This window comes from Solanum lycopersicum, chromosome 8 (genome assembly GCF_036512215.1).
Source record: "Solanum lycopersicum chromosome 8, SLM_r2.1".
Lineage (NCBI taxonomy): Eukaryota > Viridiplantae > Streptophyta > Magnoliopsida > Solanales > Solanaceae > Solanum > Solanum lycopersicum.
The window spans coordinates 66,083,151-66,105,838 of NC_090807.1; the positions used below are offsets into that span (position 1 = coordinate 66,083,151).

Below are 22,688 nucleotides of genomic sequence, written 5' to 3' on the forward strand. Positions count from 1 at the left end.
TAAAAAAAAAGATATTTTTTTTCTACACTTTTTACCCTTAACATTAAACTATACATCAATTAATAGACAATACTATATCGTAGCAGAGTCAAAATTTTCGACAAGGGGTTCAAAATCAGAAAAAATAGACACATAAAGTAGTCGAAGGGGGTTCAACATCTTTTATATATACCTAAAAAGTGATTTTAACCATGTATATGTTATATGATTTTTCCTCGAAGGAAGTTCGAATGAACCCCTAATATTAGGGCCGACTCTATGCTTTCAAAAATAAAGCCTTTGCCTTAGACTCTCAAATTTCGGGGGCCTCAAATTTTTGTCAAGAATAAATTATGTATTAAAATTTTTATAGATAAATAAATTATTTATGATAAAAAGTATAATTTTGTTAAAAATAAATTATTTTTTCCACTTTAACATCTTTTGTACTTTCTTAAAAATAAGAATTAACAATGAAAAATGTTGAACAAAGTGAATTATAAATTCTTCTTTATTTATTTTAAAATTTGGTTTCAAGCATTACTCTAAGCATATTAAAATGAGGTATACCAAATCATCAACTTTTTTGAGTTAAATTTATGATTCTAATTCTAATCATTATTTAATATTTATAAATTTATTACTTGTATCATTATGTTAACAATACATATAATAATTGTCTCACTTAAAGGATGTTTTTCAATGTTGAGTTGATAAAATCTTACCTAAAACTAATAACTGAAAAAACAACATTAAGTAGTAATAATTTTCATCTAAATAGTGCAAGTTATTTTTCAAAAAAATTTATATTTTAGGTCGCGACTTGAAATTTTGCTTTAGGCCTCCAATAACGTTGAGCCGCCCCTGCCTAATATCATAAAATAATCATTATTTTCTTAATATGAATGCAAAATACAAATTATATGACAGATAAAAGTCCAAATATTTTTTAATTCATAATGTCAACATTACATCAATGTTTATCCACCAGGTCCTCCATAAACAATCAAATGACCAAGTACATCACCTTGCTCAATAAAATCTTGAACTGTATATATAGTTGTGTTACTCTGAAATGGATATGTGCCAATATGATCTAAAGAGTATGTTACCATTTCATCATTCACATAACACAAAAAAGTGCACTTTCTAAAATATGCATTTTCTAACAAATTTTTCTTTGGAAAAAGTCCACTACCCATTGGAGGGAATTGTAATCCCTGTGCACTATATGTTATACCTCCATATTTAGCACCTGTTGCATAAGCTTGTAATGTTGTAAAAATACTTTTAGGCCAAAATCCCACTTGTTTGTAATCCTCTCCTAGCATAACCCACCAATTTCCATTTGCTACATCCTATATAAGTTTATATTGACATATAGTAAGATACATAAAAGGAACATTTCGTAAATAGCGTTTATCAACGTCAAGTTTTGTAGAAATTTTAAAACGTATTTCACTAACGTAACAGAACAAATAAATATGAATTACCTGTTCAAGATACATTATTTGTGAATTAATAGGTCCACCAATTCTTGAAGGTACAAGTGGCATTCCTAAAGGTATATCTGTGTTTACTAGGACAAAGCCACTACATAATGTATTAAAACAACCAGCACTTCCAACCTATAATAATACATTAAAAAAAAAGCATTTCATTATAATTAGTAAACACTATAGTCTCTAAGAAAAGTTTTAAATAATTGATCAAAGTAATTAAGTTTTGTTCATAATTACCTCAAATCTTGCATAAAGTCTTGGCGTATTGTCTCCATTAAGAGTAGGATGCACCTTCATTAAGTTTAGCATAACAATAATATTAATAACAAGTATTTTTTTTCAACTTAGAAAAAAAGATATTTAGTAATTTTCTCGATATTTCTAAACCATATTAGGTTTATAAGATAATTTGTAACAACGTATAACTGTCGATGATATATATACTCTTTTCAAACCTCTCAGTATATGAAGTGATATATGTATAACTGTAGATGAAATACAAATTTCTACACCATTAGGTTTATAATAATGAGTTGAAACAACAGATAATCGTCAATGATAAATGTATTCTTTTCGAACATTGTCAATGCATAAAATGATATATGTGTAACAATCTATGATATACAAATTTCTAGTACACCATAAGAAAACTTGTAACAACATACAACTGTTGATGATATATGTATTCTTTTTAAAGACTGTCAGTGTATGAAATGATAATATGTATAACAGTTGATGATATATACAAATTTCTAGTACACCATCAGGTTTATAAGATGAGTTATTACAAAAAATATCCGTCGAAGATATATGTATTTATTTTTAAACACTGTCACTGCATAAAATGATATATATAAGCGTGCGTGTATAACTGATTAAGTTTATAAGTTTGACTTGTAACAACAGATAATCGTCGATGATATATGTATTCTTTTCGAATACTGTTAGTCCATAAAAGTTAAATTTTTTTTTAAATGAGAAGTAGAAGTGAGCTTACGATCCAACCAACTTCAATGGCATCACTAAGTCCATTTTCAAGCCTCACACGAGCTCCACTAAACTGATCTTTTTGAACATTCATTGGTGCATGTATAGTAGTAATCATGCCAGCTCCACGAAGTACATTTATATCAGCACCTGGAATTTCTGTTTCTGCATACTAAAATCAATAATAAAATAATAATCCCAAAGTAAGATAATTTATATGCAAATGATTCAAAGTGGACACTTTTCACGATTTTTATTCGATGTACATCTGAACTTTACTTTGGTCTAATTATCCTGAACTTGACGAGGTTATCAAATTGTCATGTTCGGGTTTAATTAGGCAAACATCAAGTTTAGATATGCATTGAATAAAGTTCAAAAGTGTCCGAATCTATTTTGAAAAAAAAAAGGATGTGGGGGGGTGGGGGGTGGTGGGGTTCAATACACACCTGGAAAGGATGTATTTCATCTAGGGAAATTGAGGCCTTTGAATTGGTTATGTTGTTCCCCTACATGAAGTACAAGTACACCTTATGTTAGAGATTCAAAACTAGGAAAAAATTGAGGGGGGTGGGGTGGGGTATTATATTAAAGAATAAATCATATTTTATATATCGGCGATATAAAGTATTACATATTTATATGATGAATTCGATAAAAAATCGATATGGCATTATAAATATAATATGTGAACTTACATGATCATTAAGATTTTTTTTCATGTCTTGCATATGTTGATGTCGAATGAGATCCTCTTTTGTAACTCTTTTAATAGGAACTGTTCCACTAGGACATCCACCGCCTTTCAACCCTATCTTTGAAGGTTTTTCGAAACTCAAAGCCTTTGCGTCTATTCTTGATTTGGATAGAGTAGGTTTCATCTACGTCAAATTTAAAATACATCAATGTTTGTCATAAAATTTAATTAAAATTGAATATAGAAGTATATAATACAAACACACCTCGGAATGAAAATCATGATTCTGTAATAGTGGATGATCAAAAGTAGGTTGCTTATAAAAATCTATGCAATCGTATATATCTCCATCATTGGTCTACAAATCAACCAAAAAAAGTGAATTTATTTATTTTTTCCTACGTTTTGATAAATAATTTTGATATGCTTCAAATATTATGATATATATCACCTTTATAGTCTTGATAGCTGGCTTATTTATAAGCTTTAATTGCCTCTCCAATTCTAAATCTTCAACCTCAGATAGGCTTTGTCTTGCTTCAATTTTGGCATAGCTCAACAATAGTGAAATTGCAACAACAATTTGTAATATCTACAATTTGAGATGTAATTTATCAACATTGTGTTAAATTTTTGGTCTAATTTATATAATATAAATCCTCTGTTGTTAGGGAAAAAGTCTTGTTTACCCTTAACCTCTGTCGAAATTTCAACTAGAGAATAATTTTATACTACAGTCTAAAGGTAAAGGGTAAATTTACATTTTCATTCCCGAAAAAATTGGGCACATGTAGATCCATTTCATGGTAAAGCATTCCTCAATGACAAAAGGTTAAACACGAAACGATTTACTGTTATCAAAGATATGAATGAACAAAAATATAACGTATGATAAAATTAAGCGATATGAAATTTCAAAAAGCTTAAGAAAATAAATATCTGAAAACTTACCTGATTTGACATGACGATGGTGTTGAAATTTGATGCAAAATAAAAATACATGTGAACTTAAACAAACATATATACATTTATACTAAGTAGAAGATGAGAGAGTATTTATTTGAATAGTGTAAAAGTCAAATGTTACAATTAATTTTCTATATTATTATTTTAGATTTCTTATAAAAGGATTTTCTTAAAGTCAAATAATTGACTTATACATTTATACTAAGTAGAAGATGAGAGAGTATTTATTTGAATAGTGTAAAAGTCAAATGTTACAATTAATTTTCCATATTATTATTTTAGATTTCTTATAAAAGGATTTTCTTAAAGTCAAATAATTGACTTATACATTTATACTAAAGGCCAGTTTGGATGGGCTTAATAAAAGCAGCTTTAAAAAAGTACTTTTGAAAGTGTTGAAACTTATTTTTAAAATAAGCAGTTATGTGTTTGGATAATAGTGGTGAAGTTGTTATGCCAAACGTGAAAAGGGAAAAATGGAAGAAAGAGATGTTAGGGTTATATGGGTAATTTGGAGATTGTATAAAAATATTAAGGGCAAAAAGATAAAAATGTGGTCAACTTAAAACAGCTTATAAGCTTAAAAAAAAAGCACCTCTACCCCAGCTTTTAACTTTTAGCTTAAAATAAGTTTTTTTTAAACTTAAAATAAGTTATTTTGAGTATTGCCAAACAGTTAAATAAGTCAAAAACCAACTTTTAAGTCAGTTTGACCAGCTTTTAAGTTGAGTCAAACAGACTCTAAGTAGAAGACGAGAGAGTATTTATTTGAATAGTGTAAAAGTCAAATGTTACAATTAATTTTCTATATTATTATTTTAGATTTCTTATAAAAGGATCTTCTTTAAGTCAAATAATTGACTAATATATATATATATATATATATATATATATTATATTTATATAAAAAAAATTATAATTCATAATACTTTCTGTATAGCTTTTGAATATCTAAAATTTTATTTTAAACTATCAAACTAATGTATCTTTGATGGACAAATTCCAACTAATGTATAGTTTGGTCCCTTTTTAAACCACCAATTTCCATTAGACATGTCCTATATTATAACCAAAAAGAAGAAGAAAAAAGTTAAAAGTTTCATTAATGTTCGATACAAAATTTAAAGTTTATGAGTTTCTAATATGATCATGTAAGTTCGTATCAGACAAAAGAATTGGACATATAATTAAATATTTATAGAATTAAGTTGATTTTTAAAAATATAAATACGAGATTTGAACAAAATCTAATGATTTTGTAACAGTCCAGCCACCTAGTGATATTGTCCGTTCTAAACCTCGACTTGAACGGCTTTAAAATGCACCACTAGTTGACACATTCTACTTACTTATATACCAAGAACCACTGCATGAACAAACCATATATAATTCATAAATATAATATCGAAATATCTTAAAACACCGCATCTATATATCAAATATCTCTATGTTTCTTATACATATGTTCACCTGGTCCTCCATATAGGACTAAATTACCAGATTCAACCCCAGAGTTTGGAAAATCAGCAACTCTATACAAATTTGGACTATTTGCATATAATTTCACTTCAATATCATCTAAAGATTTTTTAGTTTCATTTTTATCTGTTAAATAGGTACTATTCTTACAATATCCATCTTTGTTCAAATCTCCAACTGGAAAATAGCCACCGCCCATAGAAGGTTCTGGTACACCTGGTGGACTATATACGATTCCTCCATATTCTACACTTGTTGCAAATTCATTTAACTTTGTAAATATCTTTGATGGCCAAAATCCAACTGATGTATAGTTTGTTCCAAATTTAAACCACCAATTTCCATTTGACATATCCTATAAATGGTAAAAGGAAAAAAAAAGTCAGATACTGTATAATAATAATAAAAGAAGGTTAAGTTTATGGATTGATAGTGTGTATTATTTATCTAATCAAATCACTTACAAGATATTACATGTTATTGTATATAATAAACATTCACTAGTAATATAGAATAAATGATAAGTAACATGTTATAACATGTTACATGAATATACATATTCATTATTTTTTAAAAAAATTATCATAATTGGATTATAAAACGTTTTCTGATGAAAAAAATTATTTCACCTTTAATTAAAGTATTTTAAATTCGAACTCAGAATATGAACAACAGAAGAAGAAGGAAGATTTACACGAATGTTCTTTCCATGCCACAATTTTAGATTTTGTTTGTCTTTGAAAGTTGTGCAAATATAGCTCTTGGAATTCACAAAACATTATATTGTTGTGTAGTGTATGTCTACAAACCTTCGACACTAGTCTAACGTTTTCTCATAAAATTTACCACTCGCTCAAAAAAATAATCTATATGCAATAGTTTAAAAAGTTTCTTTTTAATAAATTCTACTCAAACGTAAATTCAATTAATTAAGATCCTTAAACAAATATCAGATATCGAGTGAAAAACTTATAAAAAAAAGGGGAAGATGCACACTTACACGAGCAATGTACATTGGTACATCATAAATAGGTCCACCATAAGTAGAGGCAGGAAGATCTCCATCTAAAGGTATTGCAGTATTTATATGAATAAATCCAGGACATCGTGTATTAAAACATGCTAATTTTTCTGTCTGCGATCATAAAAAAATTTATTAATAAATACATCGACTTTCAAGAAAATTATATCTTAATTAGTTTTAATTCTTAAGAAGTTAAAGAAAACTACCTTTAAATATATGTATAATCGCGTATGAGTGTCTCCATAGACATGTGGATTCACCTAATATAAATTTATTAGGTAACTTCGATTAGCATATTTAGTCTGATGCAGGATTTAGAGTCAGTAGATGCAATCACACATATAATTACTCGAGTCGTAGACAAAAAACTTACTATCCAACCGACTTGTATACTTTCGATTCCAATTTGAACCTTAATACGACCAGCACTAAATTGATGTCCACTAAGATTTTGAGGATTATGTAAGCTAATAATTGCCCCAGCTCCTGTTATTTTGTTTGTTGAGTTGTATGGTATTTGCACTGTTGCATACTGAAACAAAGCAAAAACAAAACATTTTTTAAGCTAATTATACATTGCTATACATGTATATACATATATTATACATATGTTGGCTATTTTTGGGAGGTGGGTGGATATAATGTGTTAAAATATCGAAAAAATTAGTTTTTTGTGGATAGAATATGGAATAATAAAAGTATATAAACCTTGCGTCCTCCTTTAAAAGGTATACTTGAGTTGGTTCCATCAAAAACACTGAACTCCATATCCTGAAGAAAAATATGATAAAAGAATTTGAATTATGAAATTCGAAAAGAAGTTGTAGAAATTCAGCAAGCTCACATCACCATAAGGGGATTCATCCGCGCCTCTAATTTGTGATAAGAATCTTTGTCGTATTAGATCGTCTTTAGTAATTCTTCTGATAGGAACTGTTCCAGTAGGACAACCTCCGTCTTTTAATCCTATGGTAAAAGGGCTATTAATGTTTGATGAAGTGTCATCTCCTTGTAAATTGGGCAAGGTAGGTTTCATCTGTATCCAACATCATATTTTCAGTGAATTTTCTCAAGTAGAATCTGTAGAAGGTAGAGTGTACACAGACCTTACTCTTATCTTAAGAGGTAAAGAAATTGTGTCTTAAATTTGGTTCAAATTTTGATTATAAAAACTTGATTGTACGAACTTGAAACTAAGGTAGAGATATACCTCAGGATGAAATTCGTGATTCTTCAATAGAGGATTGTCGAATGCAGGTTGTTTGTAAAAGTCTACACAATCATATATTCTCCATATTTCCCCTGCTTATCAAATAGTACTAGTAATTAGTCTCCAATCAATTTTTTTTAATAGAAAAAAAATAGATGTAGTACAAACTATTAGATTTAATATTTATACTGTGATCATTATTACTTTTCCATCACGTAAGACAAAAGATGTTTCTTTTAATCTTTATATAAAAAATCGAGACTGTACCTTAATCGTTTTGATAGCTGGCTTATTTATAAGCTTCAATTGCCTCTCCAATTCCAAATCTTCAACCATAGATAGGCTTTGTCTTGCTTCAATTTTGGCATAGCTCAACAATAGTGAAATTGCAACCACAATTTGTACTTTAGCTCTCAGATGCATCAATGATTTCTACATAAATTTGAGAAATAATTAAGCAAACTTTTGGATTAGAAATATATATAAATGACCCAAACAAAGAATTGGAATAGAAATATATATAAATGATCACCTCAATTTCATGGAAACACACAAGAAAATTCAAAAGTCATAAACAACATTATTTATACTAGCAAACAAAAATTCAAAGCAATCTTTTTGTTTATTCGGATCTAACTTTTTACAGAACTTAACTAATTCTATAGAATATCTGTCAGCTCCCATCATCAATAGATACGAGTAAAAAATTCAAACCTAACGAAAATGAATTTTGAAAAGTTACCTGATATGACATGACTTTGGAGATGATTTTTGTAACAAAATGCAAATAATCTGAAATTAAACTAGTATATTAGTAGAAGATGGGGAAGTATTTATTCAAATGGTGCAATTAAAAATAGTAATGTTACCATTAACTTTCTACATTTTGGCTTTCTTTAAAAAGGGAATAAATTTAGGAGAATCTGAAATAATTTTTTTGGACATCTTTTTGATGATGCAGATAAGGTAAACTAGTAAGTAAGTCATTTCTTATAAATGTGTTTTGACTAATTTTATAAACTATTTTGATAAATATTAAAATGTTATAAGTCAAAAGTCATAAGATTATCTAAACTTAAGATTTTACACGTAATAAACATTTTTTAATTATAAACTATTTTACGATTTTATTGCTGATATTATTTGTAATCTTTGAAATACTCTTCCTACATTATATCATTTATTTATCTTACTATTGTATTTTCAACGTAAAAAAAAGTTAAATTATACGTTGCGCTTAGCCAGTCCAAAGATACTTTTACATGGTGTTATATTGTTTACTTTGGGCCAAACTCAAATGGTTTTTCCCCAGTCAACCTCACACTAATAAGAGATTATGCACTTTATATGAGTTATTCAATCTTTTTAGCTATTCATGTAGAACAATGAAATTTTGTTTGCAAACCTGACAATCACCCCCTTTGAACTAAGTTTCACGTAACCATCACCATTATCCACGAGTCAATTTTTGAGATTTACTGTGTATCACTCGTATCATTTTAGTAGGCTATCGAAGCCCACAACTAGCTTCTTTCTTGTGAGTGCATCTCCAAACTCATAATGCCTACTAATGTTCAATGGAATGTCATCTCTTTGTAAATTTGAGATATTAGGTTTCATCTGCGACCTAAAAAGGTAAGTTTTATGAGGCGTAATATTTGTACAACAATATTTATTTCAAATTTTGTTTATAAAAATTAGATTGTATGGAATAAAAACTAATGTAAAGATGTAGCTGAGAAAGAAAATTACAATTCTTCAATTGGAAATGATCAAATCCAGGTTGCTTATGAAAATTCCGAGTCGTATATTTTTCTATACTTGCCCTTTCTGTCAAATGGTAACAATATCTCCAACTTTTATATAAACAAAGAAGTGGTGCAAAGTATTAGAACTTAGAGTTGTAATTGCTCCTCGTAGAGATCCCCAATTGCTTATAAGGCATATATTCAAGTTCACATGATATACACGTATTTAATACAAATATGATGAGGCCGCAAGATAAACTGGTGTAGGCCTAGATGCAAAAAGGACAACTGTGACTATTTTATGTGAGGTACAATAAGTAAAGACTAAAACGGATTTTGATGGACTTGGATTTGAGATTGTTATACCTTGGCTAAAGTGTTAGACTTGAAAAAATGGTAAAGTTAAAGCCTTAAGTTAATTAAAATTAAACAATATATTTAATTTATTTATGAATAATATATAAATAATTATAAAATTTATATATCTAATTTATCAGTTCGATTTGGTTATTTTTGCAGTTGTTTTTTAGTAAAACCAAAACCAAACCAAATAGTATCGGTTTCCAAAATTTAAAAATCAAACCTAACTAAACTAAACCAGATATCGATTTGATTCGAATTGCGGTTTGATTTGATCGTTAACCATAACCATGAACAACCCTACTTCTCAGATTGATCCTTTATCAATACTTCTTAAATGCCCCACATCAATATACTACACTTATAACTCAGGAAAAATATGAGTGCCACCCATGCTACTTCTCAAAAGCTCAAGCTCAATATCAACACACCACACTCATGGCTATAGAACTTGTGAGTGGCACACACCTTGAATTCACCACCACAAGTACTTGCTAAAGTTATTTGATACTCTTAGAATATATTCTCTCTCACATTGCTCATCTTCCAAATACTTCTCAAAAGTCCAATGCCAACACACACCGGGCGGAATCATGATTTTCAATAAAGGAGTTCAAAATTTATAAAAACAAGACACACGGAGTAGTCAAAGGAATATATAGATAAAATATTATTTTAACCATATATAAATAGTATAATTTTTCGTCGAAAGATGTTTGTTCGGATGATCCCCTTGTACCAAGGTGGCTCCGCCAATGCCAACACGCCATGCTCACACAATTGATGCTTGTGCAACCATGGCTTGGTTAACCTAACAAGTTTATTCATTAATGAAAAAATCATTTCCTATATACTAAAGTTCACAAAATCCAATTAACCTAACACAAACCTTGTTGATATAATAAATTAATCATCCAATAACATCATAAAATTTTGGTTGTGAACACAATCATAATTGGACATTGATCCAAAGACATTCAAAATCAATAAATTTCAAATCTCGAATATAATAGAGTTTCAACCACACTAATCATTTCATTTTAACCATAGTTTTGGGAAAACAAAAGGCAAAATTCACAACAGATTGTTTCCATATTTTTCGAAGGGCTACAAATGACCTGAAAATATCAAATACTTTAGTCATACAAAACACAAAATCATACCCTTAAAATCCAAACATAACCCTAAATCCCCATTAAGCAAAATAAAATTAAAATTAAAATGAATCACTTAATTTTCTCAATAATTTCAGAAATGACCTTGTCCATATTAAGTGCCTTCATGGGTCCAAATGGCCTCTTCATATCCAAAAGGCTAACAAACTTCTCACCCTTTTCATCATCGACCCGGATTTCAAAACAACCCCTCCTTGGCTTTTCCGGGTTGACCCGAACCTCCAAACCGGGTACCCCATGTTCCAGCTCCTCCTTCACCTTCACAGCCCGAATCTTGAACTGCCTGCACTGGGTACAGTGCTCAACAACAACAATCTTCTTCGACCCGGAATCAACTGGAGCCTTCACTTTAGATTTCGTCTCAGAAACGGTACCCTTTTTGACCCGTTTTGGTTTTGGTGAAACCGGGTCAACTGAAACGGGTTTCGAGTTGTCATTCTTGGTTTGGCTTCGAGTTATACGAGTTGGCAATGGCTCCCCTGCAGTTGCCTTTCTCTTTGGTGCCATTGCAGAGATTTCTAGGGTTTTTTTTTTTGCAGTATTTTTGTGAAAAAAATGAAGTGAGAATGGTGTTATTTATAAGGCCATTTTTGTTGGCCTTTGGATATTAATTTTCCCGCGCTTTTTGACGGTTGAGATTAAATTAGACCTTTTTTTTTTTTGTATTCTCTGTTCCTAATTATGTATTTATTTATTTTTTCATTTGACTCACCGGTTAGAAAAATAATGTTTGACATAGTGAATTTATTATTTTATTTCTATTATTTAAATTTTTTGATTTGTCAAAATAAACAAATAAAAAAGGAAAATTTGACAAGTAATTAGGGACGGAACGAGTAATAATATTACTCACTTCATTCCATATTAAGTTAATTTTGATTCATTTTTCATTTTTCAAATTAACTTAATTGTTTAATTTTTAAGACTATTTTTATAGTGTTCTTCAAATTTTATCCTTTATTAGTTAGTATTGAAATTAACAGTAATTAACATTCAGTCATTTTAATTATAAATTTGACAATGATTAATAAGATAAAACATGAAAACTAGATTCAATTTACGTCTTAATTTACTTTTCTTAAATGTATGAAGCAACTCAAAAATTAACTTAATATAAAATGGAGAGAACCAATTTATGGGATTGCTTATTTAAAAAGATTAAAAGTAATTTGTATACTTTTTTGGATTTTGCTAAAATAGGATTAGTAACTAGTAAGTGTGAATATAATTATAATAAACATAGTTTTACACCAAAATCTTTGATTTTTTAATTATAATAATCAAATAATATTCTGCACTTGCATAAAGTAAAATAAAAACATTAATTATGTACTTTTGTTAGAGGTCCAAATGCCAATATTCCCAACTTTTGGGATTTAAGACATGATTTTTTCCCAACTTTTGGGATTTCAGACATGATATAATATACCAAAAATATTTCAATTTTTTTAAGGAAAAATAACTTAAATACACAACTACAAGTTTATATTCTCTAATTTTTTCTTCTTTTTTTAAATATTACATAATTCCCTTTTTTTTAATTTTAGTGTAAGCTTATAGATACATTACATTCTCTCTCCTATAATACACAATTATCCATTTTAATGCCTATTTTTTCTCCATTAAAACACTCAACCTTTTAAATCAGTTTTTGGATTTTGAATTTTCTCCATTTCAACACTCAACCTTTTAAATCAGTTTTTTGATTTTGAATTATTAATTTTAATTAATTTTAAATAAAAGACCCAAATTTGAAATTTTGAATTTCAAAATTAAAAAATTTTGAAATTTCAAAAATCAGAACAACTTCTCTTAACTTCTCCCGTTTTGTTCTTACTCCATCAAGTTTCGGTTCTTTTTTTTTCATAATCATCTTCCTTCTCTTAAAGATTACTTACTCCGCCATTGCAACTTCAACGTAAACCCACATGCTTAACAACTCTCAAAAATAAAAACCCTAAACCCCCAAGTTCAGTTACCGAAGAAACAAATTCCAATCAGAGGAAAGATTAAACGAACAACCAAAAAGCAGATGAATTTGGTAATCTTCTTGTTCTTGGAGGCAAGCAGATGAATTTGGTAATCTTCTTGTTCTTGGAGGCAAGCAAATGAAAATGAACGGTCACCTTACAAAAGGTTCAAATGATGTGTGTGTGTGTATATATATATATATATATATATATATATGATATTCACTTTCATAAATCAGTAAGGTATTAGTTGTTTGGTTGATGTAGTGATACATGTTTTGAAAATTGTTATAATGTATCATTCACTAAGTTTGATAAATGTTTCATCCACTGTACTTGATGATACATATAGAATCAGTGTGTATATTGTTTAGTCGATGTTTCTGATACATGCATTAGATATGTATCACATGTTATAATGTTTTAGTTAATTCACTGATACATGTAGTAGACATGTATCACATGTTTTTCATGTAGTATGAATTTCTGAAAACTGAAACCATGTATCAGTAAGTTATTAGTTTTATTTAGTATCTATATTTCAATATCGTTATAATTTGCTGTTTTATTTTCAAATTGCAGCCACTGAAGTACAAGATTAAAAAGATACCAACACATCCCATAAGGTTTGCTGTCAATTTTAACAACAATTTCCTAAAGGACTTTGAAAAATATATAGGGGAGAATGTTATCCAAATGTTAATGATCTGTTACCTTATACATAGGGGAGAATGTTATCCAATTACGTGCTGATTTTATGGTGATTAATGATCTGTTACATTAAATTAAGCTGTTTTAGTAACAACATTAATTATACCGTTTTTTCCCCATTTTTTTCTCAACAGTTTAAACTTACCATGTATCATTTACCATGTATCACTAGAGTCTAAAGTATCACGGAACAACAAATTTAAGGAATTTTTTGTAAATACTAATTTTGTCTGGACAAAATATAATTATTGAATTACACTATGGGATTCCTTAAATTTTTACTTTTTTTAATAATAATTGCATTCTCCACTTGCGTGAACCCAACTAAACAAGCCTAAGAATTCATGAAAATAATTTCCAATTAGGGAGTTAAAAAAATATATTACGGAGTAATACAATTTTACATGATACTAGTATTCTCCGCTTCATGTAATACATAATTTTTTACAATAATATCAATATTATTAAGATAAAATTTTGAATTTATAAATATGTGTTAAAGAATAAAGTATGTTTTTTTTTAATAAACAATGTGGATTGTGGTAGAGTTACGTATTTGTCGAGGTTAAAATGATTGAATATTGTTTGAACATGTAGAAATAAAAAATTGAAGTTTGAGAGATAATTTTCTTATAAGGATCATTTTCTTCGATAGCGATCATAGAAGTGAGGACGTTTGGATAATTGTGTGGACATACTATCAGAAATAAGATTAGGAATGAAAATATACTGGACAGTGAAATTAATATTATTACAGGACAAGATGAAAAGCGAGATTGAGATTATTCAGATATGTAAAAAAAAATTATACACATATGCTCCATCGCGGAGGTGAGAAGGGTTTATTATAGTTGGTTTCAAGAGAAGAAGGAGGTCAAAAGAGTATTGAGATACGTACTTAGACAAAACTTGATGCAATACCAGCTTACTGAGAACAGGACCTTAGAAACGAAGTTTGTGGAGAACACGAATTATAATAGAAAGTTAGTAGAAAGTAGCGTGTTGTCTTTCTATTTGTCCATACTAGTAGTCGTACTATTACTTATTTAATTTTCTTGTCATTTTATTTTACGGAAAAGGGCCTAAAATACCCTTAAAGTATTGAAAATGATACAAAATTACCCTTCATCCACCTATTGGCTCCAAAATGCCCTTCCCACCCACCTATTAGGTCCAAAATACCCTTGTCATCCACCTTTTGGTTCAAAGTTGACCACTTATTTAACGGTTTTATATTTAAATATTTTTTAAAATACGTGGCGCTCAACTATTTGTTATAATTTAACTTATTAGTGTAATTTATAAATCAATCCACTACACACCCATTACTAATTAAATCCCTCTAAATTAATGAACCCGTCAAATTATTAATGCAAGCGACTACCAATTGAGTGTTTTTAAAAAATATAAAAGAAAATTATCATACATTCAAGTGGCTACATAAAAATCACCGATAAACTTAGAAGTCTGACTATGTTCATCTTAATTATTCTTACGTCTTAATTATGTGATGTTACCTCATAGGTAACTTTTTTTCAAAATAATATATTAAAGGTTTTAAAATAAATCATAAATATTTATAAAATTATATTTAAAATAAGAGGCATTAATTAAATCGGGATGTATTATTTCTTTACCTTTAATCATAATTTTCTAATTCAATTTTGAAAGAAAGTGTCCTCCTAAATAAGCGGCTCAACCTAAATTTCATTGGGGCTTCGATTCGGACTCGAATAATTTTGAATGTCAGTTTCAGTAATCTATAATTTCATCGTGTTTTAGTAGTGTTTATGACAATTTTGATATTATAATTGAATTATTAATTGAGTGAGGTTTAGTTTGTAATGAATGGGTAGTGGATTAGTTTATAAATTATATTAATAAATTAAAATTATAATTAATAGTTGAACGCCCAGTATATAAAAAAAAATATTTAAAGAATTTAATCTTAAAACAATTGAAAATGGTCAATTTTGAATCCAAAGGTGGATGACAAGGGTATTTTGGAGCCAACGGGTGGATGGAAAGAGCATTTTGGAGCCAATAGGTGGATGAAGGGTAATTTTGTACCATTTTCAATACTTTAAGGGTATTTTAGGCCTTGTCCATTTATTTTATGTTACTATCTGTTATTGCTTGTATTTCAATTATCGTAATATTTTATCTTGGTTTACTTTCCACACAAAGAGAGTCAGGCTTGTATACTTTTAAACACTTCAAAATTATATGGTCTTAAACATAAAAAAATCTTTTATATTACATGAATCATTTTTTTTTTCACTAAAATAAAGCTTTACAAAGTTTGTCAACAAATAGCTGAAAAACATGAACTGTTATCATCAGCTGAAGAACACCAACTCATCTCATCTGGATTCTGCAGTGGCGGAATTCAAATTTTAGAGCGTTCACGAGCAGCATTGCGTCTTGCACAGCATCCAACGAAGTAGATCATCGACTGATAAAGTGAGAAGAAGTCATATGAACCAATTCAAGTCATCGGAGAAATCACAGAAGTGGAGCAAGATTACTAGCTATGAGTTTAGACGAATCCAGTAACTTTAACTAAGAACCTATATTTGTGGAAATCCATTAAATATGTAGTTGTGAATTCAGTAATTCAGAAGAGTTATGGATTTGGTGGCAAGTTCAGAACACATAAACTTCAAATCTTAGCCCATAAATGTAACCGTACTTCTCAAACAAGAAACAAGAGTCATTATGCTCACTTTTTGAGATGTTAATTAGAAGAGTGAACTTACCAAAACGACAAAGAGAATCACATTGAAGATAGCAACCACTCTCCATTCAGTTTTCATGTATTGTGCAACACCAGCCCTGTAAGATAATAGAGTAGGAGAAGAGCCGTGAGCTGCATAACCTAAGCGAAGAATGACAAGACCAGAAGATGACTCTTACTTGCAGGAATCACAGCTATAGCACTTGATGTTCTTCGAGTTTTTGTAAAGCTTGCAGTCCTTGCTTGAACTCGTCGGATGAAAGCTCAAGTCATAGTATGAGGCGTTAACAGCAGGGTAACCACATCTACAAAAGGAGCAGAGTATTTCTGAGTCCTTGGAATGAATGGGATGATGCTAGTAAGGATTTCAATATCAAACACGCGAGATATAGAGGAATTGGTGAAACAACATATACAAAAGATATATGTGACTTGCACAACTCGGAGTAGCATGAAACGAAAATATCTAGCAAAAGAAAGAAAAGGAATAACAAACAAGTAATAATAACGATAACTTACTCAGATGGTGGTCTGCAGCAACCAGCTTCAACAGGCGTTAGTTTTGCTAATTTGTATTGCTTGGCAGTCTGCAACAAAACAGCAGAAGCGTTAATAATTTGATTTCACAGATATAAATCACGAACAGGTTCAAGTCGGAACATGACCCTGTATCGTTTTGATAGGTTACTACAGTCATCAGCCTTGACAAGACAGCTTTTCAGATGCTTCCAGTTATGGGTGTTATTGAGCTGAAACAAATGAGCAAATGGTTAATAAATGCATGAAATTTTCATCTTAAGGCATCTGAAACAACTCCTATAACGATCAGGACATGATGCCTTTGCCCTATAACCTGCGACTTATTACTTCCTCCGTCCCAATTTATGTGGCACCGATTGACTTGACATAATTTTAAGAAAGAAAGGAAGACTTGAATTTTTGTGGTCCTGTGGCTATACATAATTTCATTAAGAGTAAGATGGAAATTTAAGTTAAATTGTTTCAAATTAAAGAAATGTGACACTCTTTTTGGGACGGGCTAAAAAGGAAAGTGTGTCACATAAATTGTAACAAAGGTGGTATTTGCATACAAGAGGTGCTTACTTGTTTTAGAAACCACGAACTGTAGTCATGAAGTTGATACTCCTTGTACCTGCCCACACAAAAACCATTAGTGACCTCACTCTTCTAAGAATATCACAGAAGTAAAAGGAAAAAGGAAAACTGGAAAAACTTGTGACGGTCATGATGAGATATACAAGCACAATCCATGTCTTTGAGACACATTGAGAACCAAAGTGAGACTGAGCAAGACGTGGGTCGAGAAAAAGAGTGGATAAAGGGGAAGATACTGAAGGATGAAGAGAAGGAGATATTGTGATCACAGACAGTATGACAGGTGATTGTACCTTTGTCCATTAACACTGTGACCTGAGCTGTTATTCGTCACAATGAACCTGTGATAAAGCAAACCAAAATAAGTTTCACAGTAATATGTAGGTAATAGCCATTGCTGACATCAGCATGCACATAGACACAGTAATTGCCACCTTGTGAGTTATGCCTGTTAACCCTGACACAGCAGTAGTTGCCGTTTAATGAAGGATTGAATATGGAAAACCAGTTTAGATTTCCACGTTCAAGACAGATTATAGATAGAACTAGTAATGAAGTTAACTGAAAACCAAGCTGGACTGGTTCATGCTTAGACTATCACTTGCTAGTGTAGTTTTTGTCACTGCGTGAAAAAAAAAAGAAGGAAAAGCAGAAGAAGATTAGTTGTGCATTCCTTTTTGCATTAAGCGGGCAGTATGGCTGGAAAGAAACTGTAGGTGCTTTATCATACGCCTTTTCAAGGTCACTGAACACCATATGTAAGTCTCTCTTCCTTTGCCGATACTACTTCACCAGTCTCCTCACAAGATTAGTGGCTTAATCCACATACTGACCAATACACGAAATTAGTCCCATCGAATACTAAAGAGGGGAGCAGTACCATTACTTGGGTTGATATCAATAAGTTCTGATGTAACACTGGAACTTCCTATATGGTCCAGAAGGACTTAAGAAAGTCTTATGCACTTTAGACGGCATGTAGCATTACTACTTCACCTGCTGAAGTCTCAGCTGAGCCATTGTGGCTTGCCACACTAACATTGGAAATTGTATCATGTTCCAGTAGAATCAGAGGAGTCCTCACTCAGGGATTTGGTTCAATAGCAAAGGTAGTACGATGCGGGATTTGTGGTAAGCACAAGCAATAAGTTCTAACCCTGTTGCGAACCAAATGTGGTATTAAAGAGGAGAAGGGTACAGGAGCGAATTCTCAACAAGTTTTGGAGCTAGAAACAACCAGTCTCTTGGTTATAAAAGAATTCAAGTAGACCTATGAACGTTACACCTAATGTTGCTACTTTAACTGCTAAAGCCTCTACCAATTGCTGGTTAACAGGCCAAAGAAAAAAATACTTGAAGAAAGAATTCTCCTTTATAAAATAATCATTATGTGTTTTACTCTAAAATGAAAAAGGAAATAGGCTTCAACCTGGCGGTGCTAGGGCGCTTACCAAATTTGAACAAATCTATACACCATTTGACTCTTTCTAAAGCTCATTTTAGTACATTAGAAGTTGTATCCAAAATATAAGCCCACTGCGCAGAAGGAATATGGATCAGGAACAAGACACACAATGCTGGAACTTATAGAACAACTAGTTAAGGATATTCATGATATTGTATTTCTATTCTTCCCTAATAAAAGTGACTTAGCCAAGGCGGTGAAACCAGCCTCCAAGAAGTAGAGTATGTTCCAGTCAGGGGACCAAGCCAGAGGCAATGAAGAACAGTGCTGTAGCTAATTAGCTATTGATAGACTCCTAAAGAACTCTCAATAATACACCATTATGGCTTGTAAATTGTAAAGCATAAAACAAGCAGGATGCAAAAAAAAAAACTATAGTTACTTTTAATGGATCATAAACATAGCAATGACTAAAATATCTTGGTGGACCACAACTACAGTTACGAATTTGGTCATGCCTTTTAACTTTGTACTGAAATCGCCTCCATAAAAAAAATTACACATTTAGTGATTGTGTGCATGATAATTAGCGCAGAAAATGACATAATGCACCAATTTCTTAATAAAATTCCAAGAAGCATTACTTACGCTAAAACGGTGAAGACCAATATTGCCACCAAAATTAGGCACAACATGATCAGATACTGAAATATAACGTAAAGGAGAAGCAACCAAAAAATGTTATGTCAATCAAGAATAAGAAAAAAAATTGCACTTCATGTGACATTTGATAAAGTGAGGATACAATCCACAACAAGATGGAGTTGTTCTTCCATGCTCCAAGAAACCCAACAATTGATCTGAAAATCATGTAAAGAAGAATGATTATCACAATATACATAAACAAACCTTGAGTGGTTTAAGGGTTAAAGGGAAAACTAAATGAACAAGTGCGTTTTTATGTGAAGGAAAACATTTTCTAGAAACCTACACGACGAATATAACTCCTCCAAGACCTAGAACAGGCAGAGTGAGAGACTTTCGACAGACATCATGATGAGTGCTCATCCAAATCCCAAAACCTATGACGCCCACAGCTAACAGCTGCATTTTCAAGATCCAAATGGAGTACAAAAACAGTTAAACACCACCAAAAAAGATAAACTTCCTGCTCTAAATTAAGAACTAGAAAAACCTCAATTTGAAAACAAAAAAGATAGAGCATGTGTTCACTAATGTTTTCCAATTTTCCCACGTTAGATTGGTCAAATATTTCGAAAAACACATTCTCTAGGAAAACAAGCTTCTTAAAAATGACGAAAATGACTTCGAGAAACAAGTTTTTCTAGTCATATTCCACATTGATCGTGTTCTCCCCACCCTCCAACACACCGCATCTCACATCCAAATCCCACCTCTCATTTCAGGACAATATCTTTTGCTTACTTGTCGAACACACAAAAAAAGTAAAAAACTCACTTATTTTCTTAGAAAACATTATCCACCATGCTAAAGTCTAAACACATAGCAAAATATTCTACCTCAGATTGAAAACTAGAACTAAAGGAGGTAAAAATTGGTTCTTTTCTCCTAAAACAACAAATAAATCAAGCTCACCGAACAACTACCAATCACATTGAACCAAAAGCAATAGCATTTCAGAATAAATTGAAACACTAAACTAACAAACATCAAAGTAAAGTTGCCAACCACATCAAGAAACACAAACCCCAAACCAGTTTACAAATACATCTTCTCTACTCAATGAAGCAAAAACTAAACAACCCAAGTTCACATAAGGCAGCAGAGCTGGAAAACTCAGCTGGAGCTCAAAAGAAACTGAAAATATGAAAAGGGGTTCATACCATTGTAAGAAAATTGATCCATCTTATCACAAAAATACTAGTTGATGTACTCATCCTCCCCTTTTCTTGTCCTTTTGAGCTTGTTACTCTTTCTTGAACCCCAAAACATATATTGAAAAAAAAAAGACAGAGGAGACCAGAGAGCTGAAACAATTGGGTGTCAGAAATTCTTAAAGACAAAAAAGATGGAAACTTTATGCAGAGAAGTGGCACTTACAGTGCAAGAAAGCAAGAAAACAAGAAAAAAAGTGAAGGTAAAGGGATGATTTTTTTGAAAAAAGAGAGGGCAATTTTGTGGGGTTAAGGTAAAGAAGATGAGGGTAAAATGGGAAAGAAAAAGGTTACACTCTCCGTCTAGATACTTGTCGTTTTTCAAGAGTCAAATCATTTAAGTTTGCACGTGAAATCTTCAAAAAAGAAATTTGAAATGAAACTATATATTTATAAACTACGTAAAAAATATTATAAGTCACAATATATAATTAACAATTCAGAATAACTAAAAAATATATAAAAATTTTATAGTTAAATTTAAATTTATTTAAATTTCAAAATTTGAAAAGTGTAACCGAAGTTACGAGGGAGGGAGAGTATTTCTATTTTTGGTTCTTGTTTACAAAATACTACACGACACGATATGGTGGATAACTGAATTAAAGAAGAAAAAAGAAGTAGCTCACAAGTTTGGATTTTTGCTAACAGAGAATTTTAATATATAGTTTTTACTAAAATATTTGCTTAGCTATGAATTTAAATTTATTGATTTGGTTGTACAGTGTACTCTTTGTGACACTTGATATTATATATTTTTCCTTTTATTTTTTATTATTCGTTATAGCATAACATCGCTTTTCAGTAAAAAAGATTTGAAAATTAAAAATAACGAAGCTAATTTTCTTTTCTCATTTTCTACTTTTTTAGTAATTTTATCTAATATTCACTTAGTATTTTATTTTTCATATTCACTATTAATTGTTACTTTGAGATATTTGTAAAATTATTGGAGGTATGTAATATGTTAGTGATTGCATTATTTATTTATAAATTTATAGCAGACATGATTATGTTTGAAGGAGCATACAATATGATTTATAATTGTGAAATCAAAGTAAACTAAAGCTAGAATATTAATGGTCGTTATATTCGTACCAAAAATATTTTATTTAATACTATGAGTCTATGGCCTAAAATATAATAATTTATTATGTAGTGAGTAGTAAGAATTTGAAGGAATAAAAACAAGAAAAAGATGTAAATTGATTCATACTTTTTTTCTTGCAAAAAGAAACAAATTTGATTAGGTAATTGATATTTTATTCTAAATGAACTATTCCTAATAAAGTTAGTTGGTCTAGATTATTATCTTTTTTTTGTTTTTATTCCTTTCAAATCGGTATGGATGTATTTGAGCTGTTTAGATATCTCATATTATATTTTCTTTTTAAATTTCTGAATTCAGTAACATTATATCATATAAATTGAGACGAAGAGAATTGTTTTTATTTAAATTTGATAAATTCACTAACAATATTAATAATAATTTTCAATTGTTACGAACTTATACTTGCAATTAAAATTCACAATTTTATCAAAAAAAATATTGGATTTGGCAGTTCTCAACAATGCTAAGACAAACACCAATTATTATTTGAACACTTTTTTGGTGGGGTTGCCATCAGAAAAAAGGCATAAGAATAGATTCACTTTTTTAAATATAAAAAATAAAGTAGATCCTAATTTTATTTATGTCATACTAT

General features: G+C 30.2%; 4 protein-coding genes across 5 annotated transcripts; all 4 read right to left on the reverse strand.

The window, feature by feature from the left end:
- Window positions 1-898: 898 nt before the first annotated feature.
- On the reverse strand, window positions 899-4,183 carry LOC101263836 (protein neprosin-like). Its single transcript, XM_004246075.5, has 9 exons — window positions 4,117-4,183; window positions 3,617-3,757; window positions 3,431-3,523; window positions 3,167-3,349; window positions 2,918-2,977; window positions 2,479-2,640; window positions 1,719-1,772; window positions 1,473-1,607; window positions 899-1,337 (listed from the first exon to the last, which is right to left on the reverse strand). Exons 1-9 carry the CDS (start codon window positions 4,165-4,167, stop codon window positions 960-962), a joined length of 1,257 nt encoding a protein of 418 aa, XP_004246123.2. The 5' UTR covers window positions 4,168-4,183; the 3' UTR covers window positions 899-959.
- Window positions 4,184-5,543: 1,360 nt separating this feature from the next.
- On the reverse strand, window positions 5,544-7,518 carry LOC101263539 (protein neprosin-like). The gene is made up of 5 exons (XM_026032578.2): window positions 7,343-7,518; window positions 7,008-7,166; window positions 6,841-6,894; window positions 6,611-6,745; window positions 5,544-5,965 (listed from the first exon to the last, which is right to left on the reverse strand). Exons 1-5 carry the CDS (start codon window positions 7,400-7,402, stop codon window positions 5,567-5,569), a joined length of 807 nt encoding a protein of 268 aa, XP_025888363.1. The 5' UTR covers window positions 7,403-7,518; the 3' UTR covers window positions 5,544-5,566.
- A 3,507-nt stretch (window positions 7,519-11,025) lies between these two features.
- LOC101264044 (uncharacterized) lies at window positions 11,026-11,684 on the reverse strand. The gene has a single exon (XM_004245577.5). The coding sequence runs from the start codon at window positions 11,632-11,634 to the stop codon at window positions 11,179-11,181; it is 456 nt and encodes a 151-aa protein (XP_004245625.1). The 5' UTR covers window positions 11,635-11,684; the 3' UTR covers window positions 11,026-11,178.
- Window positions 11,685-16,013: 4,329 nt separating this feature from the next.
- Window positions 16,014-21,247, reverse strand: LOC101263739 (tetraspanin-10). Of its 2 annotated transcripts, none has more exons than XM_004245576.5 (11): window positions 20,932-21,247; window positions 20,058-20,170; window positions 19,872-19,926; window positions 19,715-19,770; window positions 17,955-18,002; window positions 17,650-17,698; window positions 17,211-17,294; window positions 17,065-17,132; window positions 16,725-16,850; window positions 16,568-16,643; window positions 16,014-16,263 (listed from the first exon to the last, which is right to left on the reverse strand). In XM_004245576.5, exons 1-11 carry the CDS (start codon window positions 20,983-20,985, stop codon window positions 16,198-16,200), a joined length of 795 nt encoding a protein of 264 aa, XP_004245624.1. In that variant the 5' UTR covers window positions 20,986-21,247; the 3' UTR covers window positions 16,014-16,197. The 2 variants fall into 2 exon arrangements, with proteins under 2 accessions (XP_004245624.1, XP_010325418.1); XM_010327116.4 differs by lacking the exon at window positions 20,932-21,247 and adding an exon at window positions 20,777-20,851.
- Window positions 21,248-22,688: the final 1,441 nt, after the last annotated feature.